General features: G+C 34.5%; 1 protein-coding gene across 1 annotated transcript in view; it reads left to right on the top strand.

The window, feature by feature from the left end:
- LOC149797017 (acid ceramidase-like) overlaps positions 1-21,457 on the top strand; it is a 50,535-nt gene that overhangs the window by 16,113 nt on the left and 12,965 nt on the right. Inside the window, exons 5-9 of the mRNA XM_089961674.1 lie at positions 5,208-5,286; positions 5,831-5,905; positions 8,809-8,854; positions 19,304-19,448; positions 21,256-21,310. Of these exons, the coding sequence (XP_089817800.1) occupies positions 5,208-5,286; positions 5,831-5,905; positions 8,809-8,854; positions 19,304-19,448; positions 21,256-21,310 (400 nt within the window). The remainder of the gene's footprint in view (positions 1-5,207; positions 5,287-5,830; positions 5,906-8,808; positions 8,855-19,303; positions 19,449-21,255; positions 21,311-21,457) is intronic.

The following is a 21,457-nucleotide window of genomic DNA, read 5'->3' as shown; positions in this document are numbered from 1 at the left end:
CTTCATTTAAAAATTATAATGAAGAACACCATCATACAATGGAACTGTCGAGGACTTAAAGCCAACTACCATGATATTCTTCTGCTTTTAAACGAACATAATCCTGCACTACTATGCCTTCAGGAAACATTCTTGAAAGATACAATCACATCACACATAAAAACTACTCCCTGTTTAACACCTACTCCCAAAGTGTTGACAGGGCCTTAGGAGGAGTTTCTGTTATTGTGAACAACAGAGCCCCTCATAACATCATTCCTTTAACCACAAATTTGCAAGCAATTGCTGTAAGCATCACTCTACATCGAGTGATTACATTTTGCTCTATTTACTTACCACCAAACACAAACCTAGTACCAAACGAATTAGACAATCTTGTTCAGCAACTTCCCACGCCATTTGTTTTACTTGGGGATTTTAATGTCCATAACGTTTTATGGGGATCAAATCATATAAGTGACAGAGGTCACAAAGTTGAAGACTTCATTTCTAGACACGATCTGTGTCTATATAACACCAAAACACCGACATATTTACACCCAGGAATGGGTGCATACACGTGCATCGATTTGACAATTTGTTCTCCTTCACTGCTTTTGGACCATGAATGGAAGGTCGCTGATGACCTTCACAGCAGTGATCACTTTCCAATCTCCCTTGAAAATATTAAGTCTACAATTGATGACGCAGTTCTGCAATGGAATTTAAAGAAGGCCGACTGGGCTAAGTTTGAAACACTCAGTAAAACTCGGCTGAATGAGGATACAGTTTTCAATGCTAATGACCCTATTCAGCATTTTACTTCTATTTTAACCGAGATTGCAGAGGAATCCATTCCTAAGTCCTCATCGAACTGTAAAAGAACCCTAAAACCTTGGGTCAGTAAGGAATGTAAGGAAGCCATTAGACAACGCCGAGAAGCTTTTAAAAAAATTTAACAATCATCCGACACCCGAAAACTTAAGTTCAATTCATATTCTCTGGGCCAAAGCTTGCTGCACAATCAAAGAAAGTAAATGAGCATCATGGAAGAAATATATTTCTTCTTTAAACTCTCGTTCCTCTAAAGTTTGGGATACTGTTCGTAAAATGAACGGAAAGAAAACACACAGTTCTCTCTGACATCTGCAACACTTTTAGTTCAAAATGAGACATAGCAGATATTCTTGCTGACAGTTTCTCTAAAAATTCCTCATCATCTAATTATTCAGAAGCCTTCCGAAGATTAAAAACTCAAAAAGAAAAGTCACGTTTAAAATTTACATCCAACAACTCGGAAACTTATAACCAACTGTTCTCACTATTGGAGCTTATGAAGGCTTTAGACAAGGCCCATGATACATCTGCTGGACCTGACAAAATACATTACCAGTTTTTGAAACACCTTCCAGAATCATCATTAACATCTCTATTGAAAATCTTCAATGATTTATGGATTACTGGTAACGTACCTAAAATTTGGAAAGAAGCAATAGTAATACTAGTTCCCAAACCAGGTAAAGATGGCGCAGATCCTGCCAACTATCGACCTATTGCACTCACAAGTTGTGTGTGCAAAACAATAGAATGAATTATCAATTCTTGGCTTGTATGGTACCTGGAAACTAACAATTTCATATCTCCTTTCCAAAGTGGCCAGAGCACCAATGATCATCTGGTTAGACTGGAAACATTTATTCACGATGCATTTATCAAGAAGGAACATTTAGCAGCAGTTTTCTTTGATTTAGAAAAGGCCTATGACATGACATGGAAGTATGGGATACTAAATGACCTGCACAATCTGAGTCTAAAGGCCATCTGCCGTCTTTCATATCAAACTTTCTCTCAGAGAATTCAAGGTATGAGTGGGCTCTACCCTCTCAAATCTGCGTGAGCAAGAGATGGGTGTGCCCCAGGGCAGTATTTTATCTGTGACACTTTTCAACATCAAAATCAATAGCATCACCAAGTGTTTGACTCCTGGTGTGGATTGCTCACTATATGTTGATGATTTTCTACTATGTTGTGGATCAAAGCACATGCATACAATCGAAAGACAACTACAGCAAAATATAAACAAAATTCAAAATTGGACCAGTACTAACGGATTCAAATTCTCGAAATAAAAAACAGTATGCATGCATTTCTGTCAGTTACGAAGACATCACGATGAACCTAAACTCATGCTGGATGGAACACCTATTCCAGTTGTTGAAGAAACAAAGTTTTTAGGTATTATCTTTGACAGAAAACTGACTTTTAATCCACACCTAAAGAAGTTGAAAGCTAAATGCTTAAAATCTCTAGACCTACTTAAAGTAGTAGCGCACACTGACTGGGGTGCTGATAGAAAAGTCATCCTCAGTCAATATAGAACGTTTATTCGCTCCAAACTGGACTATAGTTGCGTTGTTTATGGTTCAGCTAGAAAGTCATATTTGAAAATGCTTGATCCAATACATCATCAAGGAATAAGACTCGCTTTGGGAGCATTTAAGACATCCCCATTTGAAAGCCTACTTGCTGAAGCAAACGAACCACCTTTATCACATCGTAGAGAAATGCTTTCTGCACAATATGCTCTCAAATTAAGATCAAACTCTCTGAACCCTGCTTTTTCTGCTGTTTTTCAACCCAAATACAAAGCCTTATATGAAAATAAACCAAATGCCATACCTTACTTTGGCATTAGAATAGCATCCAGCCTTGACACTATGAAAATTTATCTTTCTAAAATTCAGAAAACGTCATCTCTGAAACACCTCCCTGGCTACTCAAACAACCAAAAGTACTTTTTACGCTACACGATAGAAATAAATCTGAGACAAACCCATCCATCTTCCACAACTCTTATCATGAACTCCTCACCGAATTTAAAAACTACACAAGAATTTATACTGACGGATCAAAGGATGAGGAAAAGGCTGCTGCAGCCTTTGTGTGTGGAAATCAAATGATGCAAGTTCGCTTGCCAAATGGCACATAAATTTTTTCAGTCTAAATCAGAGCAATAGACCTTGCTCTGCAATATATCGAAAACAAATGTATTTTAAACAGCAGCATCTTCTCCGACTCCCTATCAGTACTTCAGTCACTACACAATAGAAAACTGGAGGACTAATTGTTGACCAATGTTCTCATCAAAAATACTAAGCTGAGTACCTCCCACAATATCATATACTGTTGGTTACCTAGCCATGTTGGTATTAAAGGTAATGAAAAAGCAGATCGCACTGCTAAAATTGCCCTATCTCATGAACCATCTGATTTTAAAATACCATATACTGATTTTAAACCCAGTATCAAAGAGACTTTACGTCAGAAGTGGCAGTCATCATGGAATGACGCAGTGAATAATAAACTTCACGCCATCAAGCCAACCCTGGGAGAATGGACTCCTTCCTACAGAATCATGTGTAGGGAGGAGGTAGTCATTGCAAGAATTCGAATTGGTCATACTTATATAACCCACTCCCACATCCTAAATGGTGAAGACCCACTAGAGTGCATTTCTTGCAATGAACGATTCACCGTTAAGCACTTTATGATAGAGTGTTTTGACCTGCAACCAACACGTGATCAGTATTACAATGTGCGTGACATAAAGGATCTTTTTGATACAATAAACATCACTTGTATTATAGAGTTCCTGAAAGCAGTGAACATTTACTCTAAACTCAAACTTTTATGCTATCACCTAGAACAGTTTTATGCAGTATATATACTGTCCCATTTTTTCAATACATTTTCATCACTCTTCATTAACATACACCATTTACATCCCCTGTTGATCGGAAAGCTTTATTTTTCACCGTTACCATCTTATCGTTTTAATTTCAACTATCCAGTTTTTATATTGCCAGTAGATATGAGACTTTTTATAATTTGTAAAAGATTATACATATAACGTTTTGTATGGTGCTAAATAGCCAAACAGTGCTGATGCGCCGTTAAAATACAATCAGTCAATCAACAAACCAGACCCACTTCACTCTGGTGTTCAGTCCATGGTCACTGCTTGCATTTTCATATTTCATTGAGCTTATAACTTAAAGAAATGGATTTGGACCATGATTTTTATCTGGTTTTTGTTCAATAAATGGATTGATAGCACGATATTGATTTCAAGGTAAAAGTCTGTTTTTTTTTATTTGTAATGGCTTTTGAGCATGTAGAGATATAACTATAAGTGAATTTTTATCTAATCAAGTTTGTGGATATATCTATAGAACACTTAAAATAATGCCAGTTTAAAAGTTAAAAAAATAAATAAATAATTTATTGATTGAACCAAACTTACACTGTAGCATTCAAGTATGTCTTGACACTACAAGGTTTGATTGAAAAATTTGTCAATACTTTATATACTGGTAAATATAAAACTATAAACAAGCTGCCTTAATCAAACTTTGCCATAGGTAATGTTGACAATTTCCAAATAAATGTATCAATATCATGTGTTATAAGCTTCTTCAAGTTTACATAGGATTGCACGTTGCATATTTTAATTTACAATAGTTATATTTTTTTATATTTATAAATATATTTTAAATGAGGAGAAAAATCCCTGCAGAATAGCATTATTGCATTTTAGGATGATGCACTTGAAAAGTGGCTTCCTGCTGGCAGAAGAAAGCTGAATTTTACCCAACTGATGCTGTTTTAAAACATATATAAAATGAAACACTTGTGAAACATGACCTCAGAAGGATCATAGTGAATCATATTATACAGTATTGTTCAAATCCTGAAACATTGTCACTTAAAACAAAAAGAGTGCTAAATACGGTTGCAGCAAAAGCATATCGTGTTTTGTTTGATTGTGGTACAATGACTCTTAAAGGTCCAAGGTCATTAAGACTGATAATGGTACAAGGGGCTCTTATTGGTTCAAGGTCATGATGATAAAGATTTTTCTGCTGCAATTCTGAACATTTAAACTTGTACTTATAAGAAATTATTTTTGATACCAAATTTGGTATGGTAGAGACTGTCACAAATAACAGTTGATTTCAATACTCAGTGAATAAAAAAAGGGAGAAATGTTTTTGTCATGGTTCCTACAAACTGTTTTGAACCATTAGAAAATTAGTGACCATCAAGGGTCTCTATTTTTTGTAGATATTGAGTTACTGATTGTTATTCTGTTTTTCCTAGTTTAAATAATGCAGACTTTTGAGTCATTGAATGATACCATGGTTTAACTTCATTATAATATTTTACAGCCAAAGTTGGATAGCATGTTACCACAACCCTTTGCAGATGAATTGAAAAGTATGGCTAATGCTTCTGGCTTGCAACTAGGTAATTCCTTTGCATGGCAATATTTTCATGAGCATAACATTTCCATAATATTGAAAGACAGCAGAAAAGATTGAAATTGTATTGTTGTTAATATAGTTTTACATTATAAGCATATAGCCAGTGCACAAATCAGAAAAAATGTCTCAGATATTTTGAATTTAATATTTTGCACAAATTTAGTGACACCAAAATACATTGATTTATACCAATAACTGACAACATATATGCAGGTGTTTCTAAAAGCATAACTGCAGGTCCAAACAAATCAGAAATTTTTGTATTGGTATATTATTATTTTAAATTGAATATTGTATTGGGCACACACATTTGTTTTCTGTTGTTAAAGCACAAAGTTCACTATATTCAGCAAGTTGTAGTTTATGGTTATTAGTGAAGCAAAGACTGTCAGAATTATTTAATATGAAATCTATCTACATGGCATATAATATATTCTTTGTATTTATTTCAAGAATAGTTTTCCAAGTAAAATTATTGGCTTAAGTGAATTATACAATTTCAAAGAGTGATGAATGTTTTGTTTCAGGAGAGATAGTGCTTTACAACCTATTCTATGAGGTCTTCACTGTATGCACTTCCATTGTTGCAGAGGATCCAACAGGTTTGTTTTCTTTTTTATAGCAACATTTCTTAATTCAATTTAAAAAAATGTATTAGACATATATATATAGACATATATTAATATACATTTTCTTGGCTTGGTCCAAACATGCATGAAAAAGGAAGTTCTAAAAGCACATGTCTCGATCAAATTTGCACTGAATGAGGTAAGTCAGTACTTAAATCACCCTAAAATATTATGATTTTCCCAGAAGCTACTACAAACATGCCTAGTGTTTCCACTTTCTGGTTTAAGCCAGTTTCAAGATAAGATCATAATTCTATCAAATTATGCACAGCCATATTGGTAGAATGATTGAACAATTATTGTGGAGAGTTTCTAAGCTCGAAGTTTGGAAATAACTCTTTTAGTTTGTACGTGTGTGTTGGCGTACTGTTGATTACTTTGTCCTTCTAGTTTGTACATGTGTGATGGCACACTGTTGATTAAATGGTCCTTCTAGTCTGTACATGTGTGATGGCACATTGTTGATGACACTGTCCATCAATTTTGTACATATGTGATGGCACACTGTTGATGAAATGGTCCTTCTAGTTTCTACATGTGTGATGGCACACTGTTGATGAAATGGTCCTTCTAGTCTGTACATGTGTGATGGCACATTGTTGATGACACTGTCCATCAATTTTGTACATATGTGATGGCACACTGTTGATGAAATGGTCCTTCTAGTTTCTACATGTGTGATGGCACACTGTTGATGAAATGGTCCTTCTAGTCTGTACATGTGTGATGGCACATTGTTGATGACACTGTCCATCAATTTTGTACATATGTGATGGCACACTGTTGATGAAATGGTCCTTCTAGTTTGTACATGTGAGATGGCACATTGTGGATGGCATTGTCAATCTACTTTGTACATGTGTGATGGCACACTGTTGATGAAATGGTCCTTCTAGTTTGTATGTGTGTGATGGGACACTGTTGATGACATTGTCCTTCTACTAGTTTGTACATGTGTGATGGCACACTCTTTATGACATTGTCCATCTATTTTGTACAAATACAATGGCACACTGTTGTTGGCTTTGTCCTTCTTGTTTGTACATGTGTGATAGTACACTGTTTATGACAATGTCCATCTAGTTTGTACATGTGTGATGGGACACTGTTTATGACAGTGTCCATCTAGTTTGTACATGTGTGATTATATACTTTTGATGACAGTGTTCTAGTTTGTACATGTGTGATTGTACACTGTTGACGACATTATTTGTGTACCCTTATTATAATAAACTTTAACTTTCTGGAAATTTACCCAAAATTCAATTTTTGGAGTACACTGTATTACATTATATGCAGTAATACTTACTTAATTAACAGGCACATTGCTTTATCTTATTAAAAAGAAATGACATCACATCTTGCCAGTTTCAGTATATACTTGCTTATAAGTTGAGTCAAACTAAAGATTGTGATCTGTTGTAGCATAGTGTTGCTGCAGATCAGGGTCCATCTTGTTTGTTCTAATGATTACTCCTAGCAAATTGCACAGACCCTGATCTGCTGGCACATTTTATGATGGCAGATCTGGGTCTGTACTGTTTGTAATTGGACTCTGCTCATGAGCAAGTATATATGGTACTCAAATGCAGTAAAATCACCAGGGTAAACTACAGCTATGAGGTTGCCATAAGGTGGCGTAGCTATGAGGTAGATTGGTGGGATGAATCTCATCAGATAAGTTTCAATTAATTCAAAAAATTTTGCTTGTTGAATTTAACTGTGAATTTGTTTCAAATGTGAAGCTTTCCCCATTAATTTATGCATAGATGTAGTGAAGGTTGCCTCAGTACTTCAAAGGAAAATGTACTTGGCTACCAATTTCCACAGCATGATAATAGTAAAAAATGTCTTATAAGTGATGTTAAAATCAGCTATGGAACCAAGATATTATAAAGCTATGGGGCAGTTAATTATGGCAAACAGATTTTGCAACATATATTAATAGATATGGCTACTGACAGACCCAGAAGCAGGCAATTGTGCTAAGACTTCATTCCATTTGCATTCCATTCACATCTGCATTTGCTTATTGGAATGAGATAGAAAAATGGCAAAAGATTTACAAACTTTAGCTTTTGTACCTTGTTTTACTTGAAGTGTGCTTTATAGAAATAGCAAATGCATCAAATGCAAAAGACATTGTTTAATTTACAATAAATTAAATTATGACTGCAGCTACAATTAGCATAAAAATATAGTATTTGTTGGCAAATTTTATTTCTTATTTCATTTTGTTTGAATATTTTGTTCAGACAATGCTAATGATGTAATCACATCAATCTTCTTAGAGATCCTTTCCCCAGTGAATCGTTACAATGCAGTTTAAACATGTTAACCAGTTTTCATCCACTTTAAACCTTCATCCACTTTAAACCTGGAATTTCTTGACTACCATATCTCTGAGGCAGTATACTGTATCAGTCTTTGAAAACAAAGAGTTTTAATGTTACATAACTCTTATGACACTATGTATCAATGGATGTAATTATTTCAGGTCATTTACTCACCATAAATACTTGCTTATGAGTTGAAACTAACTGTGAATAACATAAACCCAAATCTGCCATTATGACTCAGGGTCTTTATTGTTTGTTCTACTGATTAATCCTGTTAAATTCCATACATCTAGATCTGCTGGCACATTATGCAATGGCAGATCTGGGTCTGTGAAGTTTGCATTTGAACCCAACTTGTATGTGAGTATATATGGTAATGATTATTTGAACTAAAGGAACCTTAAGATTATTTAGCATCAGTCCTGATTAATAAAATTGTGGATGTGTCATTGTATATGCATTTTCAGTTGTGAGATGTAGCATTACAGCTATTATGAAATATTAAGTTAAATATATTTCTGTACATTCTTCTCGCAGGTAGACTTTACCATGCAAGGAACTTGGACTTTGGTTTGTTCCTAGGGTAAGTCTGTAAAAATTTTGATCGGCCACTAATAGATTATATTCATTAGCCATTTCAAGGCATCACTAAATCTTTATGCAGTTTTATGAATAATTATGTAACAAAAAAAAGTTTAGAAGAAGATTCAGGTTCCTATCCAGCTTACAGTACAAAAGTCTTTCAAAATCACATTATGGATAAACGTGTCAAATAATGATTATTAATGGAATTATTTATGACCATATGTCTTGAGTTCTGTGTAGTAATATACATGTTTTCTGAAGAGTGAACAAAATCTTCACTTTTGCATGAAAGTTCTACCCAGATAAATCTCTGATGTTGATCAGTATTTCTTTTTAATTTAATAAAAATATTTCTTACATGGCGTTAAGCTTTGTGATTATTGTATGGCGCAGTGTCCATTTTATGTAAATATCATGCTGTGCCCAGCTGTTGTACATCCATCAACATTTTCTCGTTTCACTTAAATGAGCATAATGTTCTTAGCATTAATTAAAAAGATTTGCTTGTGGCTTCTTGATATATCAAATGCATATTTGTAAACATTGATCTCGGCAATTGCCGAACAGGATTTTTTAGGACCTAAATGACTTAGGTATTTTAGTTCAGTAAATGGTAAATGTTGCAAGCTAATTGAATGAACTGAGTTGGGACTAATGAATGACTGGCTGCTGTGGAAATCTGTAAAAGTAAAATTTTTTTTTTTACAAATACTGAGACCTATCAAAATGCATGTATCAGTGCAAAAACAATGTATGTTAAATACTGGCACCAAGGAAAATCCTTGTATATGTACTAAAATCATGCCTGTCAAATACTGGGACCTAGAAAAATGCCTGTATCAGTGCAAAAAATGTGTGTCAAATACTGGACCAAGGAAAATACTTGTATCTTTACTAAAACAATGTTTGTCAAATAATGGGACTTTGGAAAATCCCTGTATCAGTGCTAAAATCTTGAGTTCTAAATACAGGGATGGAGGAAAAAAACCTTGTTTGCTAAATTAAACAGCACAAATTCATTTATTTTTGTGTGCATCATTTATTGTATGGTTTGCAGAACTTCATTTTTTTATGCATTTACTGCCTAAAACTCTCATAAAAACTATATTTATGGTAAGGACATTTCTGGTTGGATGTAATGAATATACTCACATGTAAGTAAGCTCAGTCTGCAAATTGCATGCATCCAGACTGCTATGACATAATGTGCTGGCAGGTCTGATTCTATGCTATTTGCAGTTGGATCTAACTTACTTTTTTTTGGTGGGGGGGCACCAGACAGATGCCCCCCATTTCCAAAAAATAAAAGTATTTTATGTTTGTGTGTTTCCCCCTCATATGTGTTGTATGTTTTATTTAAAACAAAATTTTATATCAAAAATGTAGTTTTTAGAATTTTTGATGGGGTATTTATGTTTCCTTAGTGTTATCTAAAGGGTTGTTCATCCGAGCCTGGTTTCCCTTACCTTGCTCGAAGTTCCTTCCCTTGAAATTGTGTGACCTTTGCTATAGGTCGCCTAGGTCTCAGTGTTTGCTATATGTAGTGGTGCTATATTGTGTGTATGCTATATTTTCTGTATGTTTGAGACAGCAAGTATAAATCAAATATCTTTCCCAGTTGTATTTCTTCCTAATTTAGATTCAAGATCCGTTATGATATATTATATTTTATCTTTTAATTTGTTTTATGGTTTTCGAATTTTGTCGATGGAACGGTGTACTATTTATATTTGTTATTAAAAAAATTCCTATTGTATTATTCGAGTGATAATATGTGTCGTTCCTCGTAATAGTTTTTAAAGATGTTGATAGGTAGGTTACGCTCGATCCAAGGTCCACACTTCTTTTATTCTCTATGTGTTTCTCCTGGGTCGAGTTAGGCCTCCTTTATTTAGTTTATCTGATTATTCTTTATTGAAAGATCCAAAATTGTTTAATGAGACCACATTTTTGTATAGTGGTCAACCATACAGTGCAGGAGCTGTATGGCTTTTAAGATATAGAAGAAGTTAGTAGGGTTTTAAACGAAGTGTTATACAGTATGTATTTGTGTCTCTTTTGTCTGTTTATCTTCTACATGGGTGTTTTCAAAGACTCTTTCATGGGCCTGTCCACTTCGCATAGCACTGTGTACTTACCCCCATGATGTCATTGCCTTTTACTTCCCCCATATAGTTTCCCTGTATCCATTATTATATGTCTTTAGAATTTTCTTTCAGCAAAAAATAAATAATAAAAAAAAAACAATTTACAAAATTAAATTTTTTTTTTTAAATAACAATATTTGATATATAATTTGACATTTTCTTTGAAATATGGCTGTTGTGGTGAGAGGATTGGGTATGGGTATGGCATCAGCTCGCATTTGCGCTACTCGACCCTTCGGTCTGTAATACCAATTCCTCCCTCCACCTCTCTCCCCCAATTCCAACATAAATTGCGTTATATCAGCCTGACCGTAAGTATCTGTTTGTTGTAAGACATATTGAGTTCTTACTGTGGTTAATATTCATATTTGTACCACATATCTTATTTAAAAATCTTGATCACCTGTCCACAGGATATCATCGTAGTTACTATATAGTCTATAATTTTTAGAACGATTTTGTTTTCGTAGTCTACATCTATGACTAAAATGTTATTTTTGTTATACTTATATTTTTTGCTTATTTCCATTATTAACTTTGACCTATTATGTTTAGTTTTATCACATTGGGCAATCATATGTAGTTTGGTGAAGTTCGCTGTTTTACATAAAGGGCATTTTGGCACTATCCTGATCATACGATGTTTGATTGCTTCTTCGCCTGTTAGCCAGGCGTTGTGCAGGTATTTAAAAATTATACTTTGTGTTTTGACAGATCTTATTTTTTCCCAGTTTTTCCAAGTTTTTGTCCAATTTACGCCCAGTTGTCCTGCTCTACTCTACATTTTATATTTTTGGTTACCTCCTCCCTAATCCAAGAGTGACCTTTACTTATTTCTATTTTCCATAAATCTATTTTGTCCCTGTATTTTAAAATTAGTTCTCTTATATTGTTTAAATTTGCATGGTACTTCGAATTTTTTTATTAATTTGTTATTTTTGTATATCTCTGGTCAGTTTCTCAAGGTGAAACTGAATCAGTAGATGTCCAGTGCTTCCCACGCTGTAGCTGGGTCTGATTGTAATTTTTTTAATCTATTGATTATGTTAGTTAATTTTAGTAGTAGGGGGCTTGGCAACCCCAAGCCCCCTCTACTTTTGGCCCTATATAATGTCTCTTTTTTTACATAATGCATTTTATGATTCCATATATAATCTATTATTTCATTGCCCATTTTGTTTAAAAGTTTATTATCCATATCTATGGATTTAAATATATAGTTAATATTTGAGTATAAATAAGTCTTGGCCACTTGGGCCCGCTCCATCATACATAATGGCGCCATGGCCCAGATTTGCACATTTTCTCTTATTTTGTTGATAATATGTTTATAGTTTTCTACAGCTTCTTTTTTACCAAAGTAAACCCCTAGAACCTTTACCATGTCTCTCAGTAGGTGGGGGTAATCCAGGGTGGTTGCCCCTCCAGTTACCTATTTTTAAGATTTCGGTCTTGTCATGGTTTATTTTGGAACCCGAGGCTTTACCAAATTTTTCAAATTCTTCTACTAGATACTTATAGCATTTCCCCTCTTTTATAAAGTTGGTGCAATCATTTGCGTGTTGAAGCATTTTTAATTCTTTTTTTAGGTTTGGTATTTGTATGCCTTGTATTTCTGGGTTGTTTCTTATCTTGTGACTTAGAATTTCTATTGCCATTACGTATAATAGCATTGACAGTGGACATCCTTGTCTCACTGATCGTTGTATTTCAAATTCTTTCGTGCATTTCCCATTTACCTGTACACATGAAGTTATCCCAGTGTATAAGATTTCGGTCCATTTCTGGAAGTTGGGTCCGAAACCAAATTTTTTAAAAACATTCTGTATATAGCTTTGTTCTAATCGGTCGAAAGCTTTCTCCTGGTCGAAGAGTACCATAGCACCCTTCGTACCAGTTTCATTTATGTAGTCAATTATAGTTTTAATGTTTAAAATATTGTTTTGTATATCCCTCCCTTTTCCCCCACAAGTTTGATTTACATTAATTATTTTGTTTATCCCACCCTTTGCTCTATTTGTTAAAGTCCGACTTAAAATCTTATAGTCCGTGTTTAAAAGTGATATGGGCCTCCAGTTTTTAATCTTGTCTCTATCCCCTTTCCCTTTGTATATAATTGTCATAACCCCCTCCCTCATAGATTTTAGTCATTTTATTTTTACTTAAAAATATATTATTATACAAAGCATTTAAGATCGGCGTTAGTTCACGGTGAAACTTTTGGTAGAATTCCACGGTGAGTCCATCTTTCCCTGGCGATTTCTTTTTAGTGAGTGTAGCTATGCTCTTTGTGATTTCTTCATCTGAGATTACTCCATCACATTGGTCTCTATGTACTGTTGATGTCATCTCACAGTCGACATTTTTTAGGTAGCTGTCGATTGTGCTGAATTCTATGTTCTGTGTGGTGTATAATTCTTTATAATATTGGGAAATACTATTTAGGATTTCTTCTTTTACAGTATAGGTTACAATGTTTATTTTGATTTTGTTTAAATTTTTATCTCCCCCTTTTCTAAATTCTTCTCGTTTATATAAGTTTTTTGCCTTGTTGTAGATCTCTGTAAATTTTCCTGCCCTTATTATTCTCCCCTGATTTTCGTCTTCTTCAATGATTTTAATTTTGTCTGTCAATTGTTTTTTTTATCGTCGTTTGTTGTTTTGCTTAGTTCTAATTTGAGTTCGTGTTTGTCTTTTTTCTGTTTTTCCGCCCTTCTATTTGAGTACTGAATAGATATTCTTTTTATTATGTTTTTTAAAACATCCCAATCATTTATTATATTAATATTTTCTTCATTTTTGAAGGTTTCAATTTCTTTTGTTATTATTTCTACATATTCTTTGTCATTTAAAATCTTATTATTTAGTTTCCATAGTCCTGGCCCCCATTTTTCTCTTTTTTTCATTTTTAGGTCCATAGTGACCATGAAATGGTCTGATAGTATTTGGTTGGTTATTGCAGTATTAATATATATTAATGGATCATAAAAATTCCCGTAAAATTTATCAATCCTGCTAGACTGGGTTTGTTTATAGTTAACGGTAAATTCTCTTCTTAATATGTTCAGTTTTCTAGAAATGTCATGTAAATTGTGTTTATTTAATAAATTTATCATTTCAGTTTGGTATATTTTGTCACTTGTTGTTAGGTCAGTTTTTCTGTCAATTTCATCCCCTACCCAATTGAAATATCCCCCTCTGATTAGATTTTCCATCGAATATTGTTGTAGGTAGTTAGATAAGTTTTCTATTAAATTTAGTTTCTTACTTCTATTAGCTGGCATGTACACATTCATTATATGCCAATTTAACATTTTAACATGTAGCAACCGTCCCTTAAAAAGTTCCCCCTCATCAAACCTTTCCCAGCTTACTCCCTGTTTATTTTTTATTATTGTTGCTACCCCTCCTCTAATATCATTATTTGTAAAATTGTTGCATATCACTATTGCATTAAGTTTGTCTTCTAATAAAAATTTGAATTCTGGCGTAATTCCATTGTTTTCTTTCTTGTATCATTATTACATCAAAGTTTGTTTCTTTGGCTATTTTGTCTGCTTTCGCTTTGTCTATCCCATTGCTGTTGATAGTAGCGATCTCGAAGTTTGTTTCTTCCATTTTTGCTTCACTCCCATGTGCTGCATCACTTTTATATAGAATTTAATTGTATGTATTTCAGTTAAAGTTGTTATATTAAAAAAAATATTATATTTTATTCATATTATGTATACATTCCTGTGGGACTCTGGATTGGTCCCAGAGCCTTGTTTGATTGGTTGCTGTTTTCTGTAAGCTGTGAGTCGTTTATGGTTTCCATGTCTAATTCGTATTCGCTTTCGTTTTCCGTGTCAGTTCGATTTTCATTTTTTGTTTGTTCTGTCGTGGTTTCAAAGTCCCTGTCTTTGTTTTTCCTTTTTTTCATGATTTTAGCCCGTATGGGAGGGATTACTGTTCCTTGGGTTTTGTTTAGTATTTGGTACACATAGCTCAACTCCCCTTCAGGGGAGGAGTCATGAGACGACGTGGCGTGTTTGCGCTTATGCGCCGGTGTTGACTGCGCTGGTGTTGATGTTGATGTCATGGGTTTGATTCCTGGTGACTCTTCTGGTTTCTCCTCACCCTTTTGGATAATTTCATCCTCAAGTTGTATTAGAAAATACGGGTTTTTCCCCAATATTTCATCCTCGTATTTGGGGGTTCCTGGACGGCAGGTCTTTTTTGGGATGACAAAGTCTTCCCACTCTAGATCTTTGCCGGTCGTATTTATTGTGGGTGTCTGAGTGTTTCCATAAGGTGTGGTTGTTGTGTCATTTAGTTGTGAGGTTGTCTGGTCAGTTGTGTCCGTATTTACGAAATCAATCAAATTTTCGCCATTTATTTCCTCATCAACAGTTTTTGTTGTATTTGTAGCTGCCGCACTTGCATATGCGCTTGGGGCTAACGGATTTGTACAGTCTCTGGGCGCATGCCCAGTTTTCCTACATCATGTACAGGGATGCTCGTACTCACATCCCTTGTACCACGTTTTTAGCAGGAAACCCAAAACATAGAAAAATGCTGGGAGCTTGGCTTCATCCTCTTTGGCAAATGTAATGATTCTTACCCCGGTTTTTATTTTCTGGTACCCCCACACAGTTGCCATTTTTTGGATTTTAATGTTGATCTGGAATTTCTGTTTTATTTTGTCTATCAGAGCTTCGGTATCAACTTCCAAGGGGAGCCCCGAGACCATTACGTCTCTTGTTCTGGGCTCTAACCCTCTGGTGATTTGGGGGGCTTCAGACACCTTTTCTGTCATTCCCTTAATGTCTATTTGCCCCATGTCTAATAGGGGGGTGTCATAGTCTTTGGGGTAGATAATAAATCTATTTCTCCCTCCATTTTGTATTCCCTCAATCTCATCTATGGGTAATCCTTTAGCTTTGAAGGCATTGATTATGTCTGATTGTCGGGGGCAATCTGCAACGTCCCCGAAATCTAGCAGTTGGCATCCTTTGGGGTGAGAGGCTATTAAAATATCTCTCCCATCCCCTTTCTCTAATTTAACTGCAAAGTACTGATCAAGTCTTGCGCCTTTATACATAGTTTTATGTCCCTGGGCCATAATACTATTTGGAGAACAAATTCCCAAAATGTTTCGAACTCTAACACACTGTAGTAGAAAAGGCACAATTCTCTATACTACACAATTACAAAAATTGCACAATTAAGTAATACAAAAAGGATTAATTGGTATAATGGATCACGGCTGTGGTCCAAATTATTTATCAGCTAATCGTAAGAGCAACGTGAATTTCGCTTATATGGTCTCACGCTGTTGCGTAAAACTGTGTCATGTATTTAAAAAAGCACTCTATGTCAAAATTACAGATTGCTACAAACGAAAATTTAAATTGTTAAGCAACAAACATATGAAATCAATGTAATTATTGAATTAATAAAAGCTTACGAACAAGTAGTTTCAAGTTGATATAGAGCGCACCCAAAGTACGTCTGCTATCCTCGATGTACAGCAAGTAATTGCCATATAGATTCATGATAAATTCTTGGTTTGGAACCACCATGATATCCAAGTAGACTGGTATGCAGTAAATACAGGTCAAAATAAATACAGTGTAGCTGTAATATTGCTGTAATTTTTTAATACAATTTGTATGGAAAGACAAGAAGTGTAGAACCTCCATTTATATAAACTCATCGGAGGACTTGAGATTTGATTGAATAATTGGAATAAAATTAAATTGTTCTTTTCCTGATAATTTGATGTCAATGTTCTGTAGTGTAGGGTAGCGAATATCATGCCACCCTGTATAAAATGATAAAAATTGACGCTGCGAATATTAGAAATCGAAAATATGATTTCTCCATATATTTAGGTGTGTTGTTGTTTTGAGGGAATAATATATTTACCTGTATGTATATACAACATTTCTGCAATTATTCCAAGAGAACAGACTAATATATTTGTTTCAGAGCTGGGGGTGGGGTTATTGTCAGACAAGGGTATCCTTTGTAAATATTTTCTAAACGTGTTAAAAATTGTCAGATGCAGAGGTGGGGGCTTATCATTGGATAATAGTGCACATTGAGCAGCAAACATGGTAATCCCAGATCTTCTGTGGCATAAAGCGCTGGCAGAGAGCTGTTTGAAATCACAAATAGAACAAAAAGCATGGATCCCAAATTACCAGTGCCTTTTGCAGAACTAGATGAACTATGAATGTACTATTTTTAATGGGATATGGATTTTTGTGGATTGTTTGCTTTGTCACAACCACAGATTTATAGCCCCAGTGAACAATAGCCCCTCTAAAGAAGAAGACCCTGTCTCTTGTCCGTTATCTCCAGAAGCCATAAAAATTGAGGTGTACAAAAATAAATTATGCATAGATTGTTATTTAACGTTGGGTACACATTAAACACTGAGCAAATAAAATTTTAGAATTGATCTATGTCCGGCCCTAGGGATGATAGTACTATATTAATTAAGCCATCTGGTGGTCCATATTTTATTAAATATCCCAATCGAACATGACAGGTTTTAGCTGGTCAGAACATTTCGCTGATTCATACATCAACTTTTCAGAAGCCAAATAGGGAGATTAAATTTTTTTTTATAGAGATTGGGGCCTAAATTGGAGAGTTTTTTTTAATGCATTCACTAAATACTGACTGATCTCATATTCTGGTCAGCTGTGGCCAAACTACACAAATAGCTCAAAGTTAGTCTTAAGTAGATAGGCAAGAAGCCAGTTTGACTACTTAACAGTTAATCCTTATCATTGCCTTGGCAACCCTGGGCAGCTATCATAACTGAATAGATGGAGATAACTCTGCTGAATATTACAGTGTTTCAGTGTCATTTATGTGTCTGCTGTACAGGGTAATACAAATTGCTTCAGAAATTGCAAGTGATATGGGATAGGAGGTTAGAAACAATATGCCAATGTGCTAAAACTATTCCCAAAAAGTGTATTGCTGGAATCCTCTTTTAAACCACAAGGGCAGATACATTTTGTGGATCAAGCCATTTGATATACATGTTGAGCAAATACAGTATTTTTATTGAGCCACATCAAGCCGTTTTTGAGCAAATACATGCACATTATTGGAATCTAGCCTTGTAAGATTTGTTCAAATCATGTAGTGCAAATACAGTATGGGAAACAAGTTATATGAGACCCACACAGAGCAATTACAGTATGGGAATTATGCCTATCAGACTCGTTGAGTAAATGCAGTATGGGAATAATGCCTGTCAGACTCATTGAGTAAATGCAATATGGGAATTATGCCTGTCAGACTCATTGAGTAAATGCAGTATGGGAATAATGCCTTTCAGACTCATTGAGTAAATGCAATATGGGTATTATGCCTGTCAGACTCATTGAGTAAATTCTATATGGGAATTATGCCTGTTAGACTCATTGAGTAAATGCAGTATGGGAATTTGAGTGTTAGACCTCATGGAGCAAGATCAATCTGGAATTCAACCATGTCAGACATAGTTAGCAAATACCACATGGAATTAAGTGAGGTCAGGCCCACATTGAGCAAATACAGACCCATATTGAGTCAATCCAGTATGGGAATTAGGCCATATCAGTCCCATATTGAGTGAATGGTATGGGAATTATGCCGTATCAGTCCTATATTGAGTGAATACAGTATTGGAATTAGGTCTTATCAGTCCCATATTAAGCGAATACAGTATGGGAATTAGGTCTTATCAGTCCCATATTGAGTGAATACCTTATGTGAATTAGGCCATATTAGACCCGTATTGAGCAAATACAGTATGGGAATTAGGCCTTATCAGTCCCATATTGAGTGAATACAGTATGGGAATTAGGTCTTATCAGTCCCAAATTGAGAAAATACAGTATGGGAATTAGGTCTTATGAGTCACATATTGAATGAATACAGTATGAGAATTAGGCCATATTAGACCCATATTGAGTAAATACAGTATGGGAATTAGGCCTTATCAGTCCCATATTGAGCAAACAGTATTGAAATTAAGTCATGTAAGAGAAACACTGAACAAATATAGAATGTGAAGTAGGCCTTGCCAGACTCACTTGGAACTAAGACAGTATGGAAATTATGCTGTGTTTGACCCACATTGAAGCAATGCAGTATGGGAATCGGGCCATGTCAAACTCAGTTTGGTTTGAAGAATGGTTTTGATGTAATGGAGCTCAATTCAATATATAAATCAGAGAGAGGATTACAGAGAAATCATAGTTTCTTGTTTTTCTAAGGAGTAATAAAAACAGAAGTATATTGAATCTTTATAGGTGGAATACAAAAAACAAGACATGGGAAATAACATCTGCACTGAGACCAACTATCATCAACATTGACTGGCAGAAAGGAGGGAAGACTGTGTTCAAGTCTGTCAACTTTGCTGGTTATATAGGCATACTTACAGCAGTTAAACCAGTCAGTGAAACATATGATATTTTCTATGCTTGTTAAGGTTACTTCTTTGGCTTTTTAAGAATTATCTTGTATCTTTTCTTGATTAGAGAGAGAACATACAGAATATGATAGTGCAATATTTATAATGGTAATTACATGACATTCCAGTCTAATTGTATTCTTCCATTACTGAATGTTATTGGACTAATTCTGTCAAAAAAGACTATATTCAAAATTAATTTCTAAAAACAAAATATTCTCAATCAACTTTGATTAAGGAATGAAAATATTCTTTGTAAACCATTTTTACCATTTGAATTTCATATCATCCACCCTTAGCTGAACATGTCCAAACTTGTATGCAAAATTTCAAGAACATTTATTAAAAAATGTTGCTTTTTTACATAAACAGCAATCCCTGACAAGAGATTATACTTTGAAAAATCTCTTGATTTTGAAGCATTTTTACCATTTTTAGAGCAAACTTATCTTTTTTCATTCATTTTGGTTTGGTCATTGGGATTTTATTGACACAACAACACTTTGTCGGTTATATTGTGTCTAGGCACTTAGAAAAATGTGCTTTGCCCATGGATACACCAGGGTTGCTGATTTAGGCTGATCTGATCATTGGATTTGAACACACACCCTTCAAGTTGTCATGGCTATGGAAACACATTGGCTTAGTTGTTAGCATGCTGGACTCACAATTGAATGTGTGGGTTGGAACCCTACCATTGGGCCAACCCTGGTCAGCTACCATGGTGTGCCCATGGGCAAGTCACTTTACAATTGCCTTTACACTAAATGACCTACTTGTGTTGCTGTGTCATAAGGAACCAAACCAATACAATTAAACTTCAACAACTCACTGACTCATATACTCATTACCACTTAGATAATTTACTTCGTCATGGTGTAAAGAATTTTCTTTCCAGTGACATTGGTATACATGAAACAACTTATTAAAAAAGCAATGTATTTGTATCACTTGAATACTTGTTAAGTGTTTATGTAGAATTGATTTCTGTATCAGTAGTATTTATGAGCTAGTAAAAGTAAGATGAGGGCACACAAATTAAAGGTTTTCTCTGTAACATGAGGCCTTATTGTGTAGGAAATTAAATGGTTTTCACTGTAACATTTGGCCTTATTGTATAAGAAATTAAATGGTTTCAACTATAACATTTGGCCTTATTGTATAGGAAATTGGATGGTTTTCACTGTAACATTTGGCTTATTGTATAGGAAATTAAGTGGTTTTCACTGTATCATTTGGCCTTATTGTGTAGGAAATTAAATGGTTTTCACTGTAACATTAGACCTTATTGTATAGGAAATAAAATGGTTTTCACTGTAACATTAGGCCTTGTATAGGAAATTAAATGGTTTTCACTAACATTAGGCCTTATTGTGTAGGAAATTAAATGGTTTTCACTGTAACATTAGGCCTTGTATAGGAAATAAAATGGTTTTCACTGTAACATTAGGCCTTATTGTGTAGGAAATTAAATGGTTTTCACTGTAACATTAGGCCTTATTGTATAGGATAATAAATGGTTTTCACTGTAACATTTGGCCTTATTGTATAGGAAATTAAATGGTTTTTACTGTAACATTTGGCCTTATTGTATAGGAAATTAAACAGTTTTTACTGTAACATTAGGCCTTATTGTATAGGAGATTAAATGGTTTTCAATGTAAACTTTGGCCTTATTGTGTAGGAAATTATCATAATATGTTAGTACTTTATTATTTTGTTTAGATATCCAATTTTACAGTTTATTTTTATATGTATTTAGGAGAATAAAATTCGTTTCTTCTGCAGGGACTTTTCACACTGACGATGAATGAAAGATTTAAGCTTGATGGAGGCTACCTAGGTAAGTTAATTTCTGGTCATTTTCTCTTAAGGGAATATCTTTTACTAGTTAGGGTCTACTTCCTTCTAGAAATAGGACTGAGTTATTATCCCCAGTGTTAAATAGGAAAATATTTTCATACTCTGTGTCTGACCATCAGTTCATTAC

This window comes from Sinohyriopsis cumingii, chromosome 6 (assembly GCF_028554795.1).
Source record: "Sinohyriopsis cumingii isolate HCF-2022 chromosome 6, ASM2855479v2, whole genome shotgun sequence".
NCBI classification, from domain to species: domain Eukaryota; kingdom Metazoa; phylum Mollusca; class Bivalvia; order Unionida; family Unionidae; genus Sinohyriopsis; species Sinohyriopsis cumingii.
Note: the sequence above shows the minus strand (reverse complement) of the source record. Positions and strands in the feature narration are given on the sequence as shown.